The sequence below is a fragment of the Sciurus vulgaris genome (genome assembly GCF_902686455.1).
Source record: "Sciurus vulgaris genome assembly, chromosome: 9".
Taxonomy (NCBI): Eukaryota; Metazoa; Chordata; class Mammalia; order Rodentia; family Sciuridae; genus Sciurus; species Sciurus vulgaris.
Window position 1 is genome coordinate 105,754,947 of NC_136469.1, and position 18,628 is coordinate 105,773,574.

General features: G+C 33.1%; 1 protein-coding gene and 1 long non-coding RNA gene across 3 annotated transcripts in view; both read right to left on the reverse strand.

The window, feature by feature from the left end:
• Nucleotides 1–18,628, reverse strand: part of SLAIN2 (SLAIN motif family member 2) — a 60,831-nt gene that overhangs the window by 8,519 nt on the left and 33,684 nt on the right. Inside the window, exons 4-7 of one of the 2 annotated variants that reach the window (XM_079153602.1) lie at nucleotides 18,408–18,569; nucleotides 15,303–15,662; nucleotides 14,706–14,843; nucleotides 6,669–6,746 (exon numbers count right to left, since the gene is read on the reverse strand). In XM_079153602.1, coding sequence (XP_079009728.1) covers nucleotides 6,669–6,746; nucleotides 14,706–14,843; nucleotides 15,303–15,662; nucleotides 18,408–18,569 — 738 coding nt within the window. The remainder of the gene's footprint in view (nucleotides 1–6,668; nucleotides 6,747–14,705; nucleotides 14,844–15,302; nucleotides 15,663–18,407; nucleotides 18,570–18,628) is intronic. The other variant, XM_079153603.1, reaches the window with a different exon arrangement.
• Nucleotides 7,809–11,889, reverse strand: LOC306669563. Its single transcript, XR_013766157.1, has 2 exons — nucleotides 11,331–11,889; nucleotides 7,809–11,289 (listed from the first exon to the last, which is right to left on the reverse strand). It is a non-coding gene; the product is annotated as an uncharacterized lncRNA (long non-coding RNA).

Genomic DNA, 18,628 nt, shown 5'->3' on the forward strand with positions numbered 1-18,628 from the left:
AGAACCATTGAAGGAAATAGAAGCACTTTCATCTTTATTATTGTACTTTTGGTTATGCAGATACTTTTGACAATATAAATGTTTATGTCCTCTATAAATCTGGTCAGAAATCACTTTTGATTTTGATGGGTTAGTTAAGTAGTCTACAGAGGATAGAGTACTGGGTACATACAAGTGGTTCAAAGTAACAGACTAAAATGAAATGCTAAATGATAAAATAAACTGGTTTATGAATGTTAGTCAGCCTTTTTGTTATGTTGTGACCAAATACCTGACAAGAACAACTTAAAGAAGGAAAAGTTTATTTTGGGCTCAGAGTTTCAGAGGTTCAGTCCTTGGTCAGCAGGCTCCACTGCTCTGGGTCCAAGATTAGGCAGAATATCATGGTGTAAGGATAAGGCAAAGGAAAACTGCTCAGTTCATGGTAGCCAGAGAGCGAGCACACACATGCAAACAAGCAGCCAGGGCCAAAACACAATACCCAAGAGCCTCAAGTGACCTGCTTCCTCTAGTCATGCCCCACCTGCCTATAGTTGCCATCCAGTAATTCACTCAAATTATTAATCTATCAAATGGATTAACCCACTGATGAGATTATATCTCATAATCTAATCATTTTACTTCTGAACATTTCTGTATTGTCTAACAGGAACATTTGGGGGATACCACATACCTAAACTGTAACAATGCAATAAGTATTTTGTGCCTTGGTCTAATAATATAATATTGTGTGAAATGACAAGAAGAAAAGTGCTCAATCATGCTATATTTTCCATGATTTTGCTTTATCTCAGACTGCTAAATAGGTTCTAAGAAGCTTGTCTGAATTACTCTACACATTTGCTATTATAAATGACAGACATTTTATTGTTAAGAGATTTCAGTAATTAAAATGGGAAACAGAGACTTAAGTTATTTTCCTTCTCAAAATTATGTTCCTTAGGATCACATTATGGTTTTGTGCTCTTACAGATTGTTGGTCTTAAGCTGACTATAGTTTGATGCCTTCTAAATACAGGTAGGTACTGTTTTCCTCAACCCTGTCGTCTAACCTGTGACAAATCTGAACTATATACTACGTAAATGGCTAATAAGCAAATTACAAACAAATTGTACAATAGTTTGTACAATTAAAAGCACCAATAGTGCTGGTGTTATAATCTCTTCAGAATACTCATAATGATGTAAAAGTTTAAAAAAATTTGCAAGCATTAAGTGTCAATCAAAACCGAAGATGAAATACTAATGAATGTTGAATTCCCATGCTTTAGGTGTACTTCCTTTTAAAATTTTCAGCTTCCTGCTATTTTTGCTGTAATTATTTCATTTAAATTTCCTTCACACTAACTTCTTTTGTGTGACTGAAATAAAAGTTGCAGTGTGTGTGTGTGTCTACATCAAGAGTCAACTACATGTAAAAAGAGACATTTTAGATACAAAGATGGAGGTTAAAAGTGAAAGGATAGAAAAAGATGCACCATTCCAGCACTGATCATGAAAAAGCTGGAATGTCTACAATAATTTTTATCAGAAAAACATTACCACTAGGAATAGACTTTATAATGTTAAAGGAGTCAATTCAGAAAAATGATCAATCTTAAATATGTATATATCCCAAAACAGGTAACAATAAATACATGAAGCAATCTGACATAAATGAAAAGTTGGGGGAAAGGTCCAAAATTGGAGTTGAGTAATTCAACACCTCTTTCCCAGTAACTGATCAAACAAATAGATTGATAATCAGAAAGGACATAGACATGAAAACTATGAATCAAGTTGCCCTGACATTTATAGAATACTCTGTCAAATAATATATGATTTTCAAGTATAAGGAGGACATTTACTACATTAGGCCGTACCTGTTGGTATGGAAAAGTCCTAAATATTTGGAAAATGAAAAATGCTGTTTTAAATGACACAGGTTCATGAAGAAATCATCAGGGAAATTACAAAATATTCTGGACTGAATGAAAATGAAAACAACATAACTTAGGGGATAGATGAAAAGCAGTGCTCTATTTATAGCTTTTAATATATTTTTATTAGAAAAGAAATCTAAAATCAGTGAGGTAATCTACTTTAAGAAGTGAATAACAGTAAATTTAGCCCAAACTTATTAGAAAGAAGGAAATTATAAAAATAAAAGCAAACATCAACAAACTATAGAAAAAAAAAAAAGAGGAGAAAATGGGTAGATCAAAATGGTCCTTAAAAAAAAAAATGGTTCTCAAAATGTCAACAAAACTGATAAAATTCTAGCAAGACCAATGAGGTAAGAGGATTGTATACTACCAGTATCAGGAAAGAAAGAAATGTCACTGCAGATTTTACAGACATTGAAAAAATAAGGAAGTACTCAATAAATTCGTGTGTCTTCCTTGAAGATAATTAAAAAAAAAAAGTTTTAGTTGTAAATGGACTCAATGTCTTTATTTATTTATGTGGTGCTGAGAATCAAACCCAGTGCCTCACATGTGCTAGGCAAGTACTCTACCACTGTGCCACAACTCCAACCTCAAGATAAAAATTTTAAAATTTTAATCTCAAATTGCTTCCTTACTAAAATATCTTAAATAGTTGGGGAAGAAACATCAATGTTATACAAAACTTCTTCAGATTACAGAGGAGGATACACAGTCCTAAGTCGCTGTTATCAGGTCAGCATTGCCCTGATATCAAACAGAAACCCTTAGTAAATGTTAGAAAATCAAATCTGAAAACACACAAAAAGTCTCCATCATGCCCAAGTAAGGTTTATCCCAGAGAAATTAGGTTGGTTAAATGCCTACTAGATTGGTTAAATATAATTCCAACCTATGAGGTTGGTTAAATACAAGATTGGTAATAATGCAATTTCAGACATTAACAGACTAATCAATGATGAGCATATCAATGATGAAGAAAAGCCAAAATTTAATAAGCACTGATGATAAAAAAAAAAAAAAACTATAAACATGCTAGGAATAGAAGGGTTTTAAAAATGGAATAAAAGAAAACTATGAAAAAACCAAATATATCAACATATGTAATGGTAAAGTCAGAAAGGACGTAGACATGAACACTATAAATTAAGGTACCCTGGTAAAGACTGAATGATTTCATCCTACATGGAGAAAGCAACAAAGATGTCTGTTCTTACCACATTGTAGTGAAATGCTTAGCCAGTACTACATGTCCCTGTGTCTTTCAAAAGGCACATGTGTTGAAATGGAAGAAGTGCCTATACTTGCAGATGACATGATTATATACTTAAGATAATCCAAAGAAATATCAGACATAATAGGTGAGTTTAGCAAGATATCAAGATATAAGGGTAAAAACGATACTACTTATAATACAGCATGAAATATAGCTTAGGCATACATTTAACAAAGTATATTCTAGATCTATATATTTGAAACTATAAAATGCTGTTAAGGGAAATTAAAGCCAATTTTTAAAAAGAGAGCTATGTACAGTTCAGGAATCCTAAGAAACATCATTGTTGGAATACCAATTATCCCCAAATTTATATATATGTTCAATGAAATCCCAATTCAAACCCCAATAGGGTCTTCAATTTTTGTAAATGGCAAATACTGACAAGCTGATTCTAACATTTATGTGGAAATGCAAAAGGACCTAGTATAGGCAGAATAACTTTGAAAAAAAGCATGAAGCTTAAGGATATATACTACGAGACTTGTAAACATTATAAAGTTACAGTAATTAAGAGTGTTTGCTGGGCTGGAGAGATAGCTCAGCTGGTAGAGTGCTTGCCTTGCAAGCACAGGCCCTGAGTTCGATCCCCAGTACCGCAAAAAAAAAAAAAAAAAAGAGCGTCTGTTATGGGTAGACCTACAAATCACTGGAACAAAATAAGAGTCATAAATCACCTGCATGTATATGGTCAATACATTTTGAAAGAAGGGGTGAGAATACTTGGAACAGATAGTCTTCTTAATAAATAGTACAGAACTGAGTAGGCATACAAGAAAAAGTGAATCTCATCCCTATTTCATAGCATATACAAAAATTAACTCAGTGCATCACAGACATAAATGTAAAATATAAAACTATAAAAAATTAGTTGAAACATAGGATAAGATCTTAATGAGCTTGTTGTGTTAGGCAAAGATTTATTAGGCAGGGTACTAACCATAAAAAGAACAGTTATATAGTGGACCTCATCAAAACGAACAAGAGAAGTAACCACTAAGAAAATGAAAAGATAAATCATAGAGTTGGAGGAAATACTTGCAAAACATGTCTCTGATGTGTGATGTATTAAAAAGGCACAGAACTGTTACAATTTAACAAGAAAAATTGATTAAAAAATTGGCAAGAGTTCAACTGCTATTTCATAAGGGAAAATATATGAATGTTTGAGAATAAAAAGATACTGATGTTTGATTCGTATATACATAGTGTAATGATCATACCCTTCACCTCACACATTTATTATTTCTTTGTTGTGAGAGCATTTTTAAAAAACTTTGCCTCTAGCTATCTTGAAATATATAGTACATTATTGTTAACTACAGTCACCCTCCTGGGCAACAGACCACCAGAATTTATTCTTCCTATCTACTTGTAATGTTGTATCCACTAAAAATCTTACTGTCTTCCCTTTCTCTCCCCACTTTTCAGCCTCAGGTAACCACTGTTAGTCTGCTCCACCTCTAGGAGATCAACTTTTTGAAAACCTTCATATGAGATCATCTATGCCTGGCTCATTATGCTTTGCATGTCCTCCAGGTTCATCTATGTTATCACAAATGACAGGATTTAATCCTTTTCAGTAGCTGAAGTATTCCATATGCCATATTTAAAAATGCAATCATCTGTTGTTGAACATTTAGGTTGATTCCAAATCTTGGCTGTTGTGAATAGCGCTGCAATAAACATAGCAATGATGTCTCTCTGACATACTGATTTCACTTTCTTTGAAAATATACCCACAGTGGTGGGATTGCTGAATCCTAAAATCTGTTTAGTTTTTTTCCCTTTAATATCTACTTCTAATTTTTCTAGTGATAGGAATATATTGCTGACTTGAGTCTTCAGTTTTAAACTTTATCTACTGGCTTTCTCATAGATTAAATGAGATCTAACTTTCTTGCTGTCCCTCAGCTCCACTGTCTGACCCTCTTTCTGCCAACAACAGCATAAACCTAACTGTTGGTTAAATCTGATTTCCGTGTTTATATTATTATGACTATGTAAATATTATTGATCACATGTAGATAATACCAAGGTACTCTTCTTATAAAGATTCCTAAGAGGGTATCTTCTCCATCAAAAGAACATAATCTATACAGTCTATTATTTCTGTCATTATACCAAAAGATAACCATTTTGGAGAACTTTTTTATTTTTTTTTGTACTGGGTAAACCCAGAGGTTCGTTTTTTAAAATTTAATTTTAACTTTTTAATTTAGTTTTGTATGTGGTGCTGAGGATGGAACCCAGTGCCTCACGCATGCTAGGCAAGCACTCCACCACTGAGTCACAATCCCAGCCCAATCCAGGGGCTTTTAATCAAGATGTGCTTGAACCACATCTCCAGTTCTTTTTTATTTACTTTTTTGAGACAGGGTCTCACAAAGTTGTGACGGCTGGCCTCCAACTTGCTATACTTCTGACTCAGTACCCTGAGTTGCTGGGATTATAGGCATGCACCACTGCACCCAGATATAGTAAATTTCTGGTATTTAATACACAAATATTCACACATCCTACATTTCTATTTGACTATTCTCTTCCCTTCAGATTCTATTCTCTACAACTAATTTTTAAAATTATACTCAATCCACTAAGTCATTGCTGTAACACTTCAAGTAATTAATCTACTAAATAGATTATAATACTTCTGTAACCATATTAACCAAGTCTTTTTTCAACAAATCAAATCTCAAACTTCTTCCATAATTTTTTTTTTTTTTTTTTTTTTTTTTTTTTTTAGTGCTTATACCCCTTATTTATCTTTGCTATTTATTGAGTTTTAAGGCTATCAGGAAACCCACATGTCCTGGATAGGCGAAATATTTTTCCTCATTGTCTATTTTTGTTATGTCTCATTTTCTCTGAGATTTCTATTCATTCTTATTTCTGCTGATCTACACAATAGTATAGTTTTCTCCCAATTCTACTTCCTTCTACCTTTCCCTACTCTAAGCTCCTGGAACTAATTCCATAGTTTTAATATACTACTTTCTTTAATACTTAGCTCTTAAAAAACCACTACTCTATACACAATCCAAACGTATCAACTGATCACAACAACTTGTGTTTTAACTTCAATCAGTTTCCTAAAACATGTATCCTCATTTCATTCCACAGGTAAGTAAACTCAAAAATCAATGTCTGAGGATAAAGCATTACCATACAGAATGTCTGACATCTATCTGACACTTTAAAGCACCTTTTATTAGTTCACTCACATTAAATTAAAACAATGACAATGATTTTAGGTTGGTAAGAAAAATGATAAATTTTCTATCATTTTTCCTTTCAGAAAAGCAATCCAATACATACCTTTGTAGAAAATATGCTTCTTCTGGGTTTATCCACAAGACAGATAATCAATCCACTTTATTTTATTATTAAGGAAAAAAAAAGAATAAAATGTGCTTTATGGACATCACTGGCTCAGTGATTTAAACTTAGTAAGAGGTTGTAGTTACCTCTTTTTGTAGATGAAGTTTGAAGCAACTGTTTGGCTTTGAGGGAAGTACGAGGCAAATTTTTCAGCCTTTGCGAAGCTGTTGAAAAATAAGGAACTGTAATATTTGCCTTGAAGTATAAGATAAAGACTATAGCTTCTGTAAACTTGACTATTTTAATACAAACTTTAAAATTTATCAAGGAACAGAAACCATAAGGTGAAATGTTAGAATCCTACAAAGCAGAGGAATTTTAAGGTGATGCTTAGTGCATTCAGTTGGAAAAGAAAAGGGATGGAAATCTTAGTGTATGGTGCAAACTTTCAGAATAGTTTCTTGTAGATGAAATAAATCTCGAATATATCAATGTGTCAAAATAACAAAGAGAAAACAAACCACCAGCAAACATGCTACAGGATGCAAAGAATACAAAGATATAAGTGATGAACATAAGCACACAGTATAGAATAAAATAATGCAGTACTTGTTCAATGCAAAAAAGCGCATTTTGGCAAAGCAGTTATTGTTAGATGAACTGCCCTAAAATGAAACAACGATCTCCATACTCAAAAAGGAGAAGAAAACTCAGAACCAGGCAAATTTTCAGGAAGTCACAATCTGGTGGCTTTAATATGTTCACCATCATTTTGTTATAAAGTCCAAGTATTTTGTACCTCAGACTCTAGACAGAACCATGTACATATGCAGAGGTCGAGGTAGATGTGTGTACATGTGTGTGTGTTGGTGTGGCTTCAGAGGTTTGGATGAGATGGAGCATTTGACTTCTAATATCACTGAGGAACACTAAACTTGTTTCAAAGTTCTATTAACTACACTGAAACTCTAAATTGGTACATAAGATGCAGTCCAGGGCCATCTAGAATTAAAGTGGCTCCAATTATTCCAATATCCAATTATCAGAGTCCTGCAATGATCAGTACAGTCACCTATTTAAGTGGCTCTGAAATGTCCTTCTATTGATTAGAAAGACTTATATACTTTTAGAATTTATGTGCAAACCAAGACAAAAAAGAGACCCAACTTCTACAAGTTTGAGTTAGGGTATAAATAATCATTGGGGTGACAAGGGATCCTTGATATATTATTAGAATAAAAGGAAGAGTTTGTCTTTCCTCTATTGCTTAGCTTCATCAAAGCTAAAAATGAATGTTTTTGATTTCCAATTTTACAACACTCTAAACATTACTGTAGCTAAATAATGTTTGATGCCAACTCAAATTCTGACAGGCAGACTAGCAAAAATTCCTACTTATTTTTTAGAAGATCAAATTTTTAATGAGTTACCTTTTATCTATCCCACAAAAATACAGAATGCTATCATCATTGAATGTTCTATTTATTTACATATTTTCAATCAGTCTTATTTTCACCCATCCATCCATCCATCCCTGCATTTATGCAAAAAGGAGTATCTGCTTTATTTCAGGTACTGTTTTGGGTACAATGGATTTCAGCAGTCAACTAGATAGACAATAGTTTTTACTTTTATGGAATATTCTAGAAAAGGAGAGACAGACAATAAACAAAGTTGCAAAATATAAGGCCTTCCAGATAATGACAGTTGCTAAGGAGGAAAATTAAGGAGGAAAGGGGGACAAGAATAGGAGATTTAAGTTCCAACTATAAATAGAGTGATTGAGAGATTTCCCTAAGATGACATTTACAAAAAGATCTGAAGGAAGAGAAGGAGTGAACCATGTAGACATCTGGAGAAAGCATTCCAGACTCAGGAAAAAGCAATTGTAAAGAATACTGAGATTGGAACATACACAGTATGTTTGAAGAACAGAAAGGAGGCTCAATTGTAAATGAGGGCAAAGGAAACCAACTGAACATATTCTGGCAAACTACAAAGTTTATCAGTCATTAAAAATTTTAATAGGGCTTAGTATCAAATGCCACTTGTAATAACTCTTTGGAAAGATCCTGTTTGAATTAATAGGTACAGTGACTTCAATGGACTTTTTTTTTTTTTTTTTTAAATGTCTTACATTTCATGGTGACATCACAACAACAGCATCTATATACAAAGGAAAACTGTCTACCAGGAATCTGAAGAATCAGATTATATATAGGATCAGGCATTAAATTGTAAATTTGCCTGACAGAAAATAAAATGAATCATTTTCATAAGATATCACATAATTGCATTTTAATCAAATAACAAAAAGTTTTTATCTGATTTATCATTCTTAATTCGATCAGTTTTCTAAAGACAAAATTTAAAAAAAAAAACACTTTTTTTTTTTTTTTTAAGTTCTGGGAACTGAACCCAGGAGAACTCTATCACTCAGTTACATCCTAGCCCTTATTTTGAGAAAGGATCTTGCTAAGTTGTACATGCTGGCCTTGAAATTGTGATTTTCCTGCCTCAGCCTCTGGAGTTCTGGGATTACAGGTGTGTGCCACTGTGCCTGGCACAAAATCATTTTTTAAATGATGAAGTGTCCTAGTTTAAGAAACTCCAGATCTTCCTAAAATAATAGTTTAATGCTAGCTATCTGCAAATATTTACAGCTTACAGATTTCCTTGTTTTCTCATTTTTTAAAATACAATTCCAAATTAGCAAGACCCCTGTGAGAAGCAAGGATGCTCTATCAAAACAATTCCCCGCCCCTTTTTTTGATGGGTAACGGGGACTGAGCCCAGGGATGCTCCACCATTGAGCTACATTCCCAGTCTGAGGATCCTCGAACTTGCAATCCTCCTGCCTCAGTCTCCCAAGTAGCTGGGATTACATGAATATATCACTACACGTGGCTAACAATTATTCTTTGATGCTACCATTATTTAGGTTAATGTCTTCTTCCACAAATCAACTCCTTTGAAAACCTCCATTTCTGGGAAACATTTACCATCATTTTCAAGTCATGCTAGCTCAAAAATGTCTTATTTTATTTATACACCTCCTATAGTTTCTTAGGTCTATACCTTTCTTTATATCCCCCCCCCCCACTGTACCCTACATACTTTCATCATCCTATTTTTGGATTAGAACAGTGTCCTTTGAGGTCTCCCTATATCTAGTCCTTTTCACTCAATTTACATATATCAAGGGAGTGAACTAGAAGTTCCCAGCAGGTGTGGGCAATAAGCACGTGTATCATCAGAATTCAGAAACAAAATAAAACCAGGTGCTTCTGTTTTCTACTATCATGCTCCAGCATGATATCAGTCAGTGAGAAAAGACACTTCCCTAGGGGTGGGGGGAATGGTTTATTGGTCTAAGTTATAAATAATAGCTATATTAGCTATAAGAACTACTGCATTTTAATAACATTATATGACTTTTAAATTGTCACATTTTATTAGTCATCCTTTAATAAACTTTGTATTTCACGTGCAAGTTAACGAGAACTCTCAGTAATAGTCTGGGTTCAGTTACCCATTACTCTCAAGAGTAATTTCATAGTAATTTGAAATCATTCAAACTTACTTCAACAGTGTGTGCCTCCAACCCTGTGATACACTATATTACTATATATAAATACATCAGAAACAATGATGATTCACAGAATGTAAAATCAATGAAAGAGAATGTGAGTTACCTCAATCCTATCATTACATGTGACTTTGAGCTTGTGTTTAAAATTTTTAAACTGTGAAGACTTTAAAAAAACATTAGACTAGATCTACTCGTCTCCCTGTACCTCCTCCCCGGAAAAGGCTTGGACAGTATGGCACTTTATAAAATGTGATTTTGTGATTCTCTATTCAACTTACCTTACATTGAAGATTTTCCCTATTTATATACCAATTGCTATGTTTGTTGAGCCACAATAGTCAAAGATTAGTTCTGAAGAAATTATTGACTTTGTTTCAGAAGATAAATCTGTAATTTTATTAGTGTGACAAATTAATATGTAAAAGTATATTTTCTTGTTTAGAAAAAGAGCAATGTAATCTTAAATGCCATCATCTTCTTTCTGTACTATAGTATTGATTGTGTTGTTTATTTTTTTACCGACAATTACAAAATACAAAGGTCAATAAGAATATTTCCACTGTTGGCATTTCTCCTGGTCATTATTCCTCTAATTTTATTTCATGATTATTAATGAACACAGCTTTATCATATAGGGAAATCATTAAAAAAGAATCTCTTCCAGGGGTTAAAAACTAAGTAAGCACAAGCCACTGTGATTGAATGTGAAGGTAAAATACCACTGGGTTCTCTCACCCATGACATTTTGTTTAGAACCGTTTATTGCTTTTGATTGCTCATTAAGTCATCCTTTGATGCTCTTTTACTAACTTCAGTCTTCTCAGGGCTATGAAACTGCATATCTTAGATTTATTAAAACAGTAAAAACACCCAGACTTTATCACTCCCTGTTATAGTTTAGACATTGAGGTATTCCCCAAAAGCTCAAGTGTGAGACAATGCAAGAAAGTTTAGAGATGAAATGATTGGGTTATAAGAGTCTTAACCTAATCAGTTCATTAATCAGCTGATAGGGATTAACTGCATGGAGGTAACTATAGGCAGGTAGGGCTGGAGGAGGTAAGTCCCAGGGGGTATGCCCTTGTGGTGTATATTTTGTCTATGGTGAGGACAGTTCCCTCTCTGTTTCCTGGTGGCCATATACTGAGCCACTTTCCTCCACCACACTCTTCTACCTCACCTCACAGAGCAATGGAGTGGCTGTCTATGGACTGACACTGCTGAAACTGAGACCCAAATAAACTTTTCCTCTTCTAAAATTGTTCTCATCAGGTCTACTGGTCACAGTAGCAAAAAACTGACTAAAACACCCCCTTCATCACTGCCTTTGTTCACTCTTCATTTTTGGTCCAGATTATGCAATACCCTTCCAAGTGATTTCTAGTCTCTTCACTTTAGTCCATTCTCCACATAATATCAAAATGAAGTTTCCAAGAGAAACCTCGATTAAAAGTCCATCATGACTCTTTATGCTCGCAGGGTGAACTCTTTACACGATATTTAAAAACTCTCAGTCTATTCCCTATCTCCTTCTTCATCTATTCAGAACTTATGCTTCAGTCATACAACAGAATCAGGCTTGCCACTCTAACACTGTTCCCCACTATTGAGAAAACCTATATATCCTTTCTATTTTGTCAATTCATATAAGCTAAGTCAGCTAATTTTTAATATCTTTATTGAAAACTCTTCACACTTTTAATACTTCTCCTCTGCTCTCAAAGAAGTTCCTGCTTATTTCCTGCTACTGGAAAGCACAGGCTGTCATACATACATTTATAAACCTATACCCAGCAATCTATTAAATAATTAGGGCACATATAGATGACTATTGAGAAAATCTAAACATCGAAGCATTTAAGGTCCTCCACAGTACAAATAAATGACTCTCAAACATGGATCTGCCCTGAGACTTTTTTTGGGGGGGTTGGGGGGTGTACGGGGGATGGAACCTAGGGGTACTTTTACCACTGAGCAACATCCACAGTCCTTTTATTTTTTTTGAAAGAGTCTCACTAAATCGCCCAGGATAGTCTCAAACTTGAAATCCTCCTGCCCCAGTCTCTCAAGTAGCTGGCATTTCAGACATGTGCCACTGTGCCCAGTTTCAGCTGAGACACTTGTGAAAATGAGAGATTGTGGGTCTCCACCCCAAATATATTCAATTAAAATGTCCAGAAGTAAAACCCAAAATACTATATTTAAAAAATCTTGTGATTAAATAACTGATTCAATATCACTGTACTATATCTATCCATACAATGAAGTTCAAGGAATGTTATTCATTCTTAGACTATCCTATTAGTGATTATTTGCAATATAATATATTTCAATTTGTTTCATAATTATATAAGGTTCAAGTGTAATCTTTTAGTGTTTTGTTAATAAATAAAATCTAGAAAGAATTCTTCCGCCCTGGGCCTCAGAGCAGTCTGGTTTTGCATAAGCTGAAAACTGCCTATACGCTCTTGCTCTTCACTGAGAGGTCCAGACTAGAATGGTGATTCTATATGCTTTTTCTCTGGGGGTATACTCTGTACCCTACGTAAAAATATTCTTACATTTCACTCTTTTGTGATAATTAAAAAATTATTTACAGTTCAATCTCAAATCATGTTCTAATACAGTCATCCAAGAATGTTTTCCAAGATGCCTACTCATTTGCAATTAGGACAGCATAATGTAATTTAAACAATGATGAGAAGGAAACCAGGAGTCTCAAGGAAGTATTGTGAGGAAGGAGTAATTGGCCTTAGTTTTGCCACTTTTCTATTAACATGACCTTGCATAATTCAAATAATTTATGCGAATCTCTGCTCCCTTTCTATAAAAAGAAGAAGCAGATATTTGTGAGATTCATATGAGATAATACATGTCAAAATACTTTAAACATTTCAAAATATTAACCAAATTTTGGATATTTAAAAAAAGTCAGGAAGTCTGTCTTAGGGCTTTCATTCCTTCTTCTCCTTATTTTTGAGCCAATAATTTCTATATTTTTCTAAAAATTAAACTTTCTACTAAACCCGTGCTCTGTAGTCTTAGAAAACAAGATAATTCAGTCTTTTGAAAAACTCTGCCTCTGCCAAACATTCCTTCCTTTAACTGAAGAAACTGAGAAAATGACCTGAATCCATGACATCTGCAATGCTCTGGTTTTCTTAAACTTTTTAAGTTATTCATATTTTCCAAATATAAAAGTTGAAAACTGAAATAGCTATAAAACTTGGAAAACATGTTAGAATTCTTATAATACTACATTTGAATGCCAGCATCCACAATAATGCAGCCACAGCAAATAAGCATATAAATAGTGATTGGCATAGTAACAAGGCAAAAGAAGTGGTCCCATAGGTGGAAATAAGCAACCTTGCAAAGTTAGCTTCATGCAAACCAGCAAGTAAGAACCAAAGCTCTACCACTTATAGCTGGAAAAATACTTAAAAGAAAACAAATGCAACATGTATTAAACTAATAATGAAATTTTACATAAAAATACAAAATACCAATTAATTTAATAAAATGCATAAAACTCACTATCATTTGCACATAATTATATATATCAAAATATGAAAACTATATATACTAAGTAAAAGACATTTTTATGTTTCAAAGATATATGTAAAATTAAGAAAACATAGATAATTAGGTTTTTGCTTCATGATGTATTAACTTTAAGAAAAAAATCTTCAAATATCTTTATAAAGGAAATTTAATGTTCTTTTGGGCTTGCTAATATTCTGCATTTTTAATTTTCCAGATAATTTTCGACAATAGTGTAAATCTACACTAAAATAAATGTTTGTGACATTTTTAATTATTAATAAGTTTACTATAACTAAAAATATAAACACATACATGCAAACAGGAATTAAAGGATGGTATCTTAAACTCTTCTGTCTGTATATTATTCAAATACTGAATAACATGTTTATGAAACCATATACATACTTTCCACATAAGAATAAATTAATAATTAAGATAACAATTTCACTATATATTTCCCTTAATTAACAGTTACTAGGGAAAAAGGAAAAATAATGTGCCTACATATTTTACTTTGATATAGATTTTAGTATACTACAAGTATGAACAATGAATTGTTTGTTTTGATGTGCTCTAAAATATAATAATAAATTTTTAGATATTTTATTATTTGCAGTGTTGGTGACTAAACCCAGGGTCTTGTAATACTAGGCAATCATTCTACTACTGTGCTATATCCCTGGCCCAAGATATTTAAAATAGATTTTTAAAGAAAATGTAAGTACTTACTAAGGAATGTACATTTGGGTAGTATACTGGCTACTATTTCTAATTTCTATAAGCAAAAGCTAAATCTAGTTCCTTTTTAAAAAAGAAAATCTATTGTTTTAAAAAATATACTTCACTTATTTGAAAATTCAATAGAAACCAAAGTTTCATATAGTTATAAGTATTGATAGGAATTGGGTATTTTCAGGGACAAATTCTGAATTTTAATATAGTTTGATTATCTTATAGAAAGTTTCATATAGTCATTCAGCACAAATACCTATAATTTTTATTTTCCATTAATTAATTTATACCTGAAAACAAGATAGATACTTACTGGCTGAAGCCTGAGGTTGCATTCGAGGTATTCCTCCATTTGGCACTTGAAAATTTGAGTCACTTCTGCTGCTTTTCACTGAGTCAACTTGTGTATTAGATGTTCGGGACAGGTTTGGAAGACTGCGCCTTAGTTTTTCTACAAAAACAGAATTTTAATTTTTAAAAAACGAAAGCATTTTTCTGATGGAGAGTTAAAATATTAATTAGAATTCAAAGGAAATTTACCTACATACTCTATATATTCTAAAGAGAAAAAAACATGAAGTACTCATTTAAAAATAAAAACCTCAACCCACAGTCTAAAAATGGGTAGATTAAGAGAACCCTTAAGGGAAGCCACAAATTATATATTTAAGATCTACATCTAAACAAAGGTCATTTCATGAGTAAAATAAAACAAAAGTAACATAACCACCTAAAGTTAAATTCACTTTTTTCGTATTAATAAACTATTAATAAAATGTCTAACTTGACTAAATTCATTTATTTATCTGAAATACAAGTGCTTGGCAAAAACTGGATTATTTTCACACAGGAATATGAATGACAGTTTTTTTTCAGAAGAATTCTAATGAAAAGATATGCTATGTTTTACCTTCATTTTTAACATTGCTTGTCTGTAAATCTGTAGGATGGCCTTGAAGTGAAAGGCGTGGCTGCTGTAAGCGGCTAATCATAGGCTGTGGGGACACTCTACTATATTCTATTCCCCGAGCAGGAGATCGTGAACGAGGTGAATTTCTGGGCGACTGCTTAGGTGATGGTCGAGGTGAATTGCGTGGTGATGGTGAAAACCTGTTAACAGCAGGGTATACTGCATGATGTATATTGTCATCTTCATCATCTAAACTTTGTGCATCAAGTTCCTGATCACTAAAAGTACCCCGTCTTGTAGAATTGCAAGATGAACCAGAACTGCGCCGAGAAGTGGTGGCTGCATATTCCTGCCGGAGACCTGGCAACAATGAATATGTTATTTTATTTCTTTAACTATATTTTCAATCATTCAAATATTTTTTAAAATGTAAAAGTAAAAAATAATCACTGAAAAATTCAAAAAAAATCAATGAAAACTCCCTTTTTACTTTTAGACATCCTCCCATTATAAGGATACATAAACCACATCTGAAGGTTATTTTTAAGTGGAATGAAAATTTATAAACCTTTGTCCAATTTCTAGATTTCTTCTTGTATCTGAAATTACAAGGCAGAACTATAAATTTAAAAATACTTCTATTCTTAAACACAACAATCCCAAGTTGAGATTAACATTAAAGGAACATTGAAGGAAAATAATTACTGTGCAACCAGTAAACACAATATATCATCAAGTAAGCAAATAAACTCCTTAGATAGCTAATCCTTCAATCAACATTATAATGCAAAAATCATAGAATCTAGGTAATATTTTAAGCAAGTCCTACTAACTATTTGAAATCCAGGAAAAGGATGTCATGGAGTAGTAATATATTTGCACACAGGAAATGCTGTTAACAAGGTTCCCCAAGGATATCTTGGGAACCTTGATTAGAATCACCCCAGGATATCTATAAAACTACAAATCTTTAGGGATGCAGCTCACCGGTGGAGTGCTTGCCTAGCATGCCTGAGACCCTGGGTTTGATTCTCAGCACCATGAAAAAAACAAAACTAAAAATTCTTGGGGTCCAGTTAGTCCTTTCAGGTTGGGAACTGACAGTTTCTTAGTGTCTAGTTAAAGTAAATACAGCTCTAATGTCATCTAACAAAAGACAACAGACCAGTGAAAGAGGATTGTTTCAGAAAAGAAAAACCCAGATCTCAATGTAGTCTAACAAGAGAATGCTAAGAAAGTCACACTCATGACAGGATTTTGCATTTCTCATTTTAAAAATCAGGAAGCTTGACTAGGTAACAGTTCAAATCTGCAATTCTGCAATTCTCTAATTATTACAGAAATCCTGGAAGAATCATGTTGTAAAAAAGAAAATCATCTATTAAAAAAAAAAAAAAGGAAGGAATTTGTTTTTAAGGGAGTATACTATACATTTTTGACAGCATCTTTGTTTTTTAATTCCCTGAAAAAATAAATATTCATACATGTGGATGACTTACAAAGGATTACTGAAATACAGAAAGGCTAAAATTTCTATTATCTTACTAAAACACAATATGAAAGCTACTTGTAAACAGCTGACTGAGCTTTTAACAAAACATTGGTGTCTAAAGTTAGGGTTCAAAGAAGAAATAAGTGATTTTATTCTAAGGTATAGAATTAGATGGCATTCTTTTTTCCTTTCATATCCATGAATAACTAGCTTCTGACTTGTTGATTCCCACAGAATCAGTAAGGAGTTAAACAAAATTACAGAAGAAATGGAAACCATGTCATTAGTTTTTACAGCTAACAAGAAATAAAGCATTAAGTCCATCTCTTCCTATCTTTCCAGGAGAAGCTGTGTTTAAATGAGAACTGAATCAGCAGAGGAAGAAGCATTCTACAGTTTCTTAAATGTTACAGCTTGATAAAGTTTACTAACTATTTAAAGAAAGGACCAATTATTCTTTATGTAAAATCAAAGGTTTTGAAATAAATTTCAGCAATGCTTCTCAGCTAATTTGTCAAGACTCTGAAATGTGTATTTCAAGGATCTTTTTATTGAAAAGGTTAAAGGGATCACTTTAGAGATATTTCTGACTTCACAGTTTAGTGCACGGCATCTTATGAGATGTACAGGCAAGAATACTACCACCACTACTTTTCATTTGAATTAGAACCAGGGCATCCATGAACCCCTGAAAAGGTTGAAAAATTTTATGCTTATGTGTATTTTGAAGATGATGGAGGTTATAATTTTCACTGCATTCTCAAAGGTATCTATGTCCTAGACAATTTCAAGGACCATGCTGAAAGTACCATCACATGCTTCATTTAATTTAATGCTGCAAGTTCAGTTTTAAAGTTTTTTTTTTTTTTAATAAATATGTGCATTCTCAAGAGAAGTCATATCTGTCACCAAGAAGGCAAAAATTGGTTCTTGGGGTGTGATTAAAATCTTAGATATCACAATAACTGGTGGCCCTCATAGTACTTAAATAGAGTGTATAACAGTGTTTTTAAAATTCATGGGCGATGGGGTAGATGAAAAGGAAGAAAAAATCTATAAAGGCTCTTTAGGGAAGCATTTAAAAAAAAAGGTTGAGAAATCACTGATTTACAATAAAAGACACAGAGTAACAGAGTAATAATTGCACTTGAGTGCCAATACAAAGTAACGCACAGGGTATGCTTATCTGTCATAGAAGCTAAGCATAATAAGCCTATCTCTGCCCCTCATACAGCAAAACTTCCCTATGTAAAATAAACTCTGAAAATGAACAAACAAGTACATACGTGAACAAGCTTCTGAAATGTCCATTTAAACATTTTTACGTTCACTACATTACTATTCTCACAAGACATATTTAATACATACAAGAAAATCATGTATTTTTTTTTCCTCTTGTTTTCTTTATTGGATATGGAACTCCAGGGGTGCTTTACAACTGATCTACATCTCATATCTTCTAATTTTTAATTTTGAGACAGGGTGTCACTAAGTTGTCCAGGCTGGCCTCAAACTTGCAATCCTCCTGCCTCAGACTCCTGAGTAGGTGGGATTACAGGCATGTGCCACTGTGCCCTTAAAAAACCTCAACTTTTGGCAATTAAAATACTTACTTTCTTCCTGCATCCGGGCTAGAATTTGCACATCAGTTACATCATTTAACTTATAATTGGATCCAATTGAATCTTCATCTAATTCTGAAGCACTTAACTCACTATCTATAGAGGATTGAGGACTGAGTGGAGGATTTCTGTCTGATGAACTTTTGAAGTTACCTTGAGGGAAAAAAAAAATCAAACTTTAATATGACCAAAACTGAAAAAACATCTGTTGT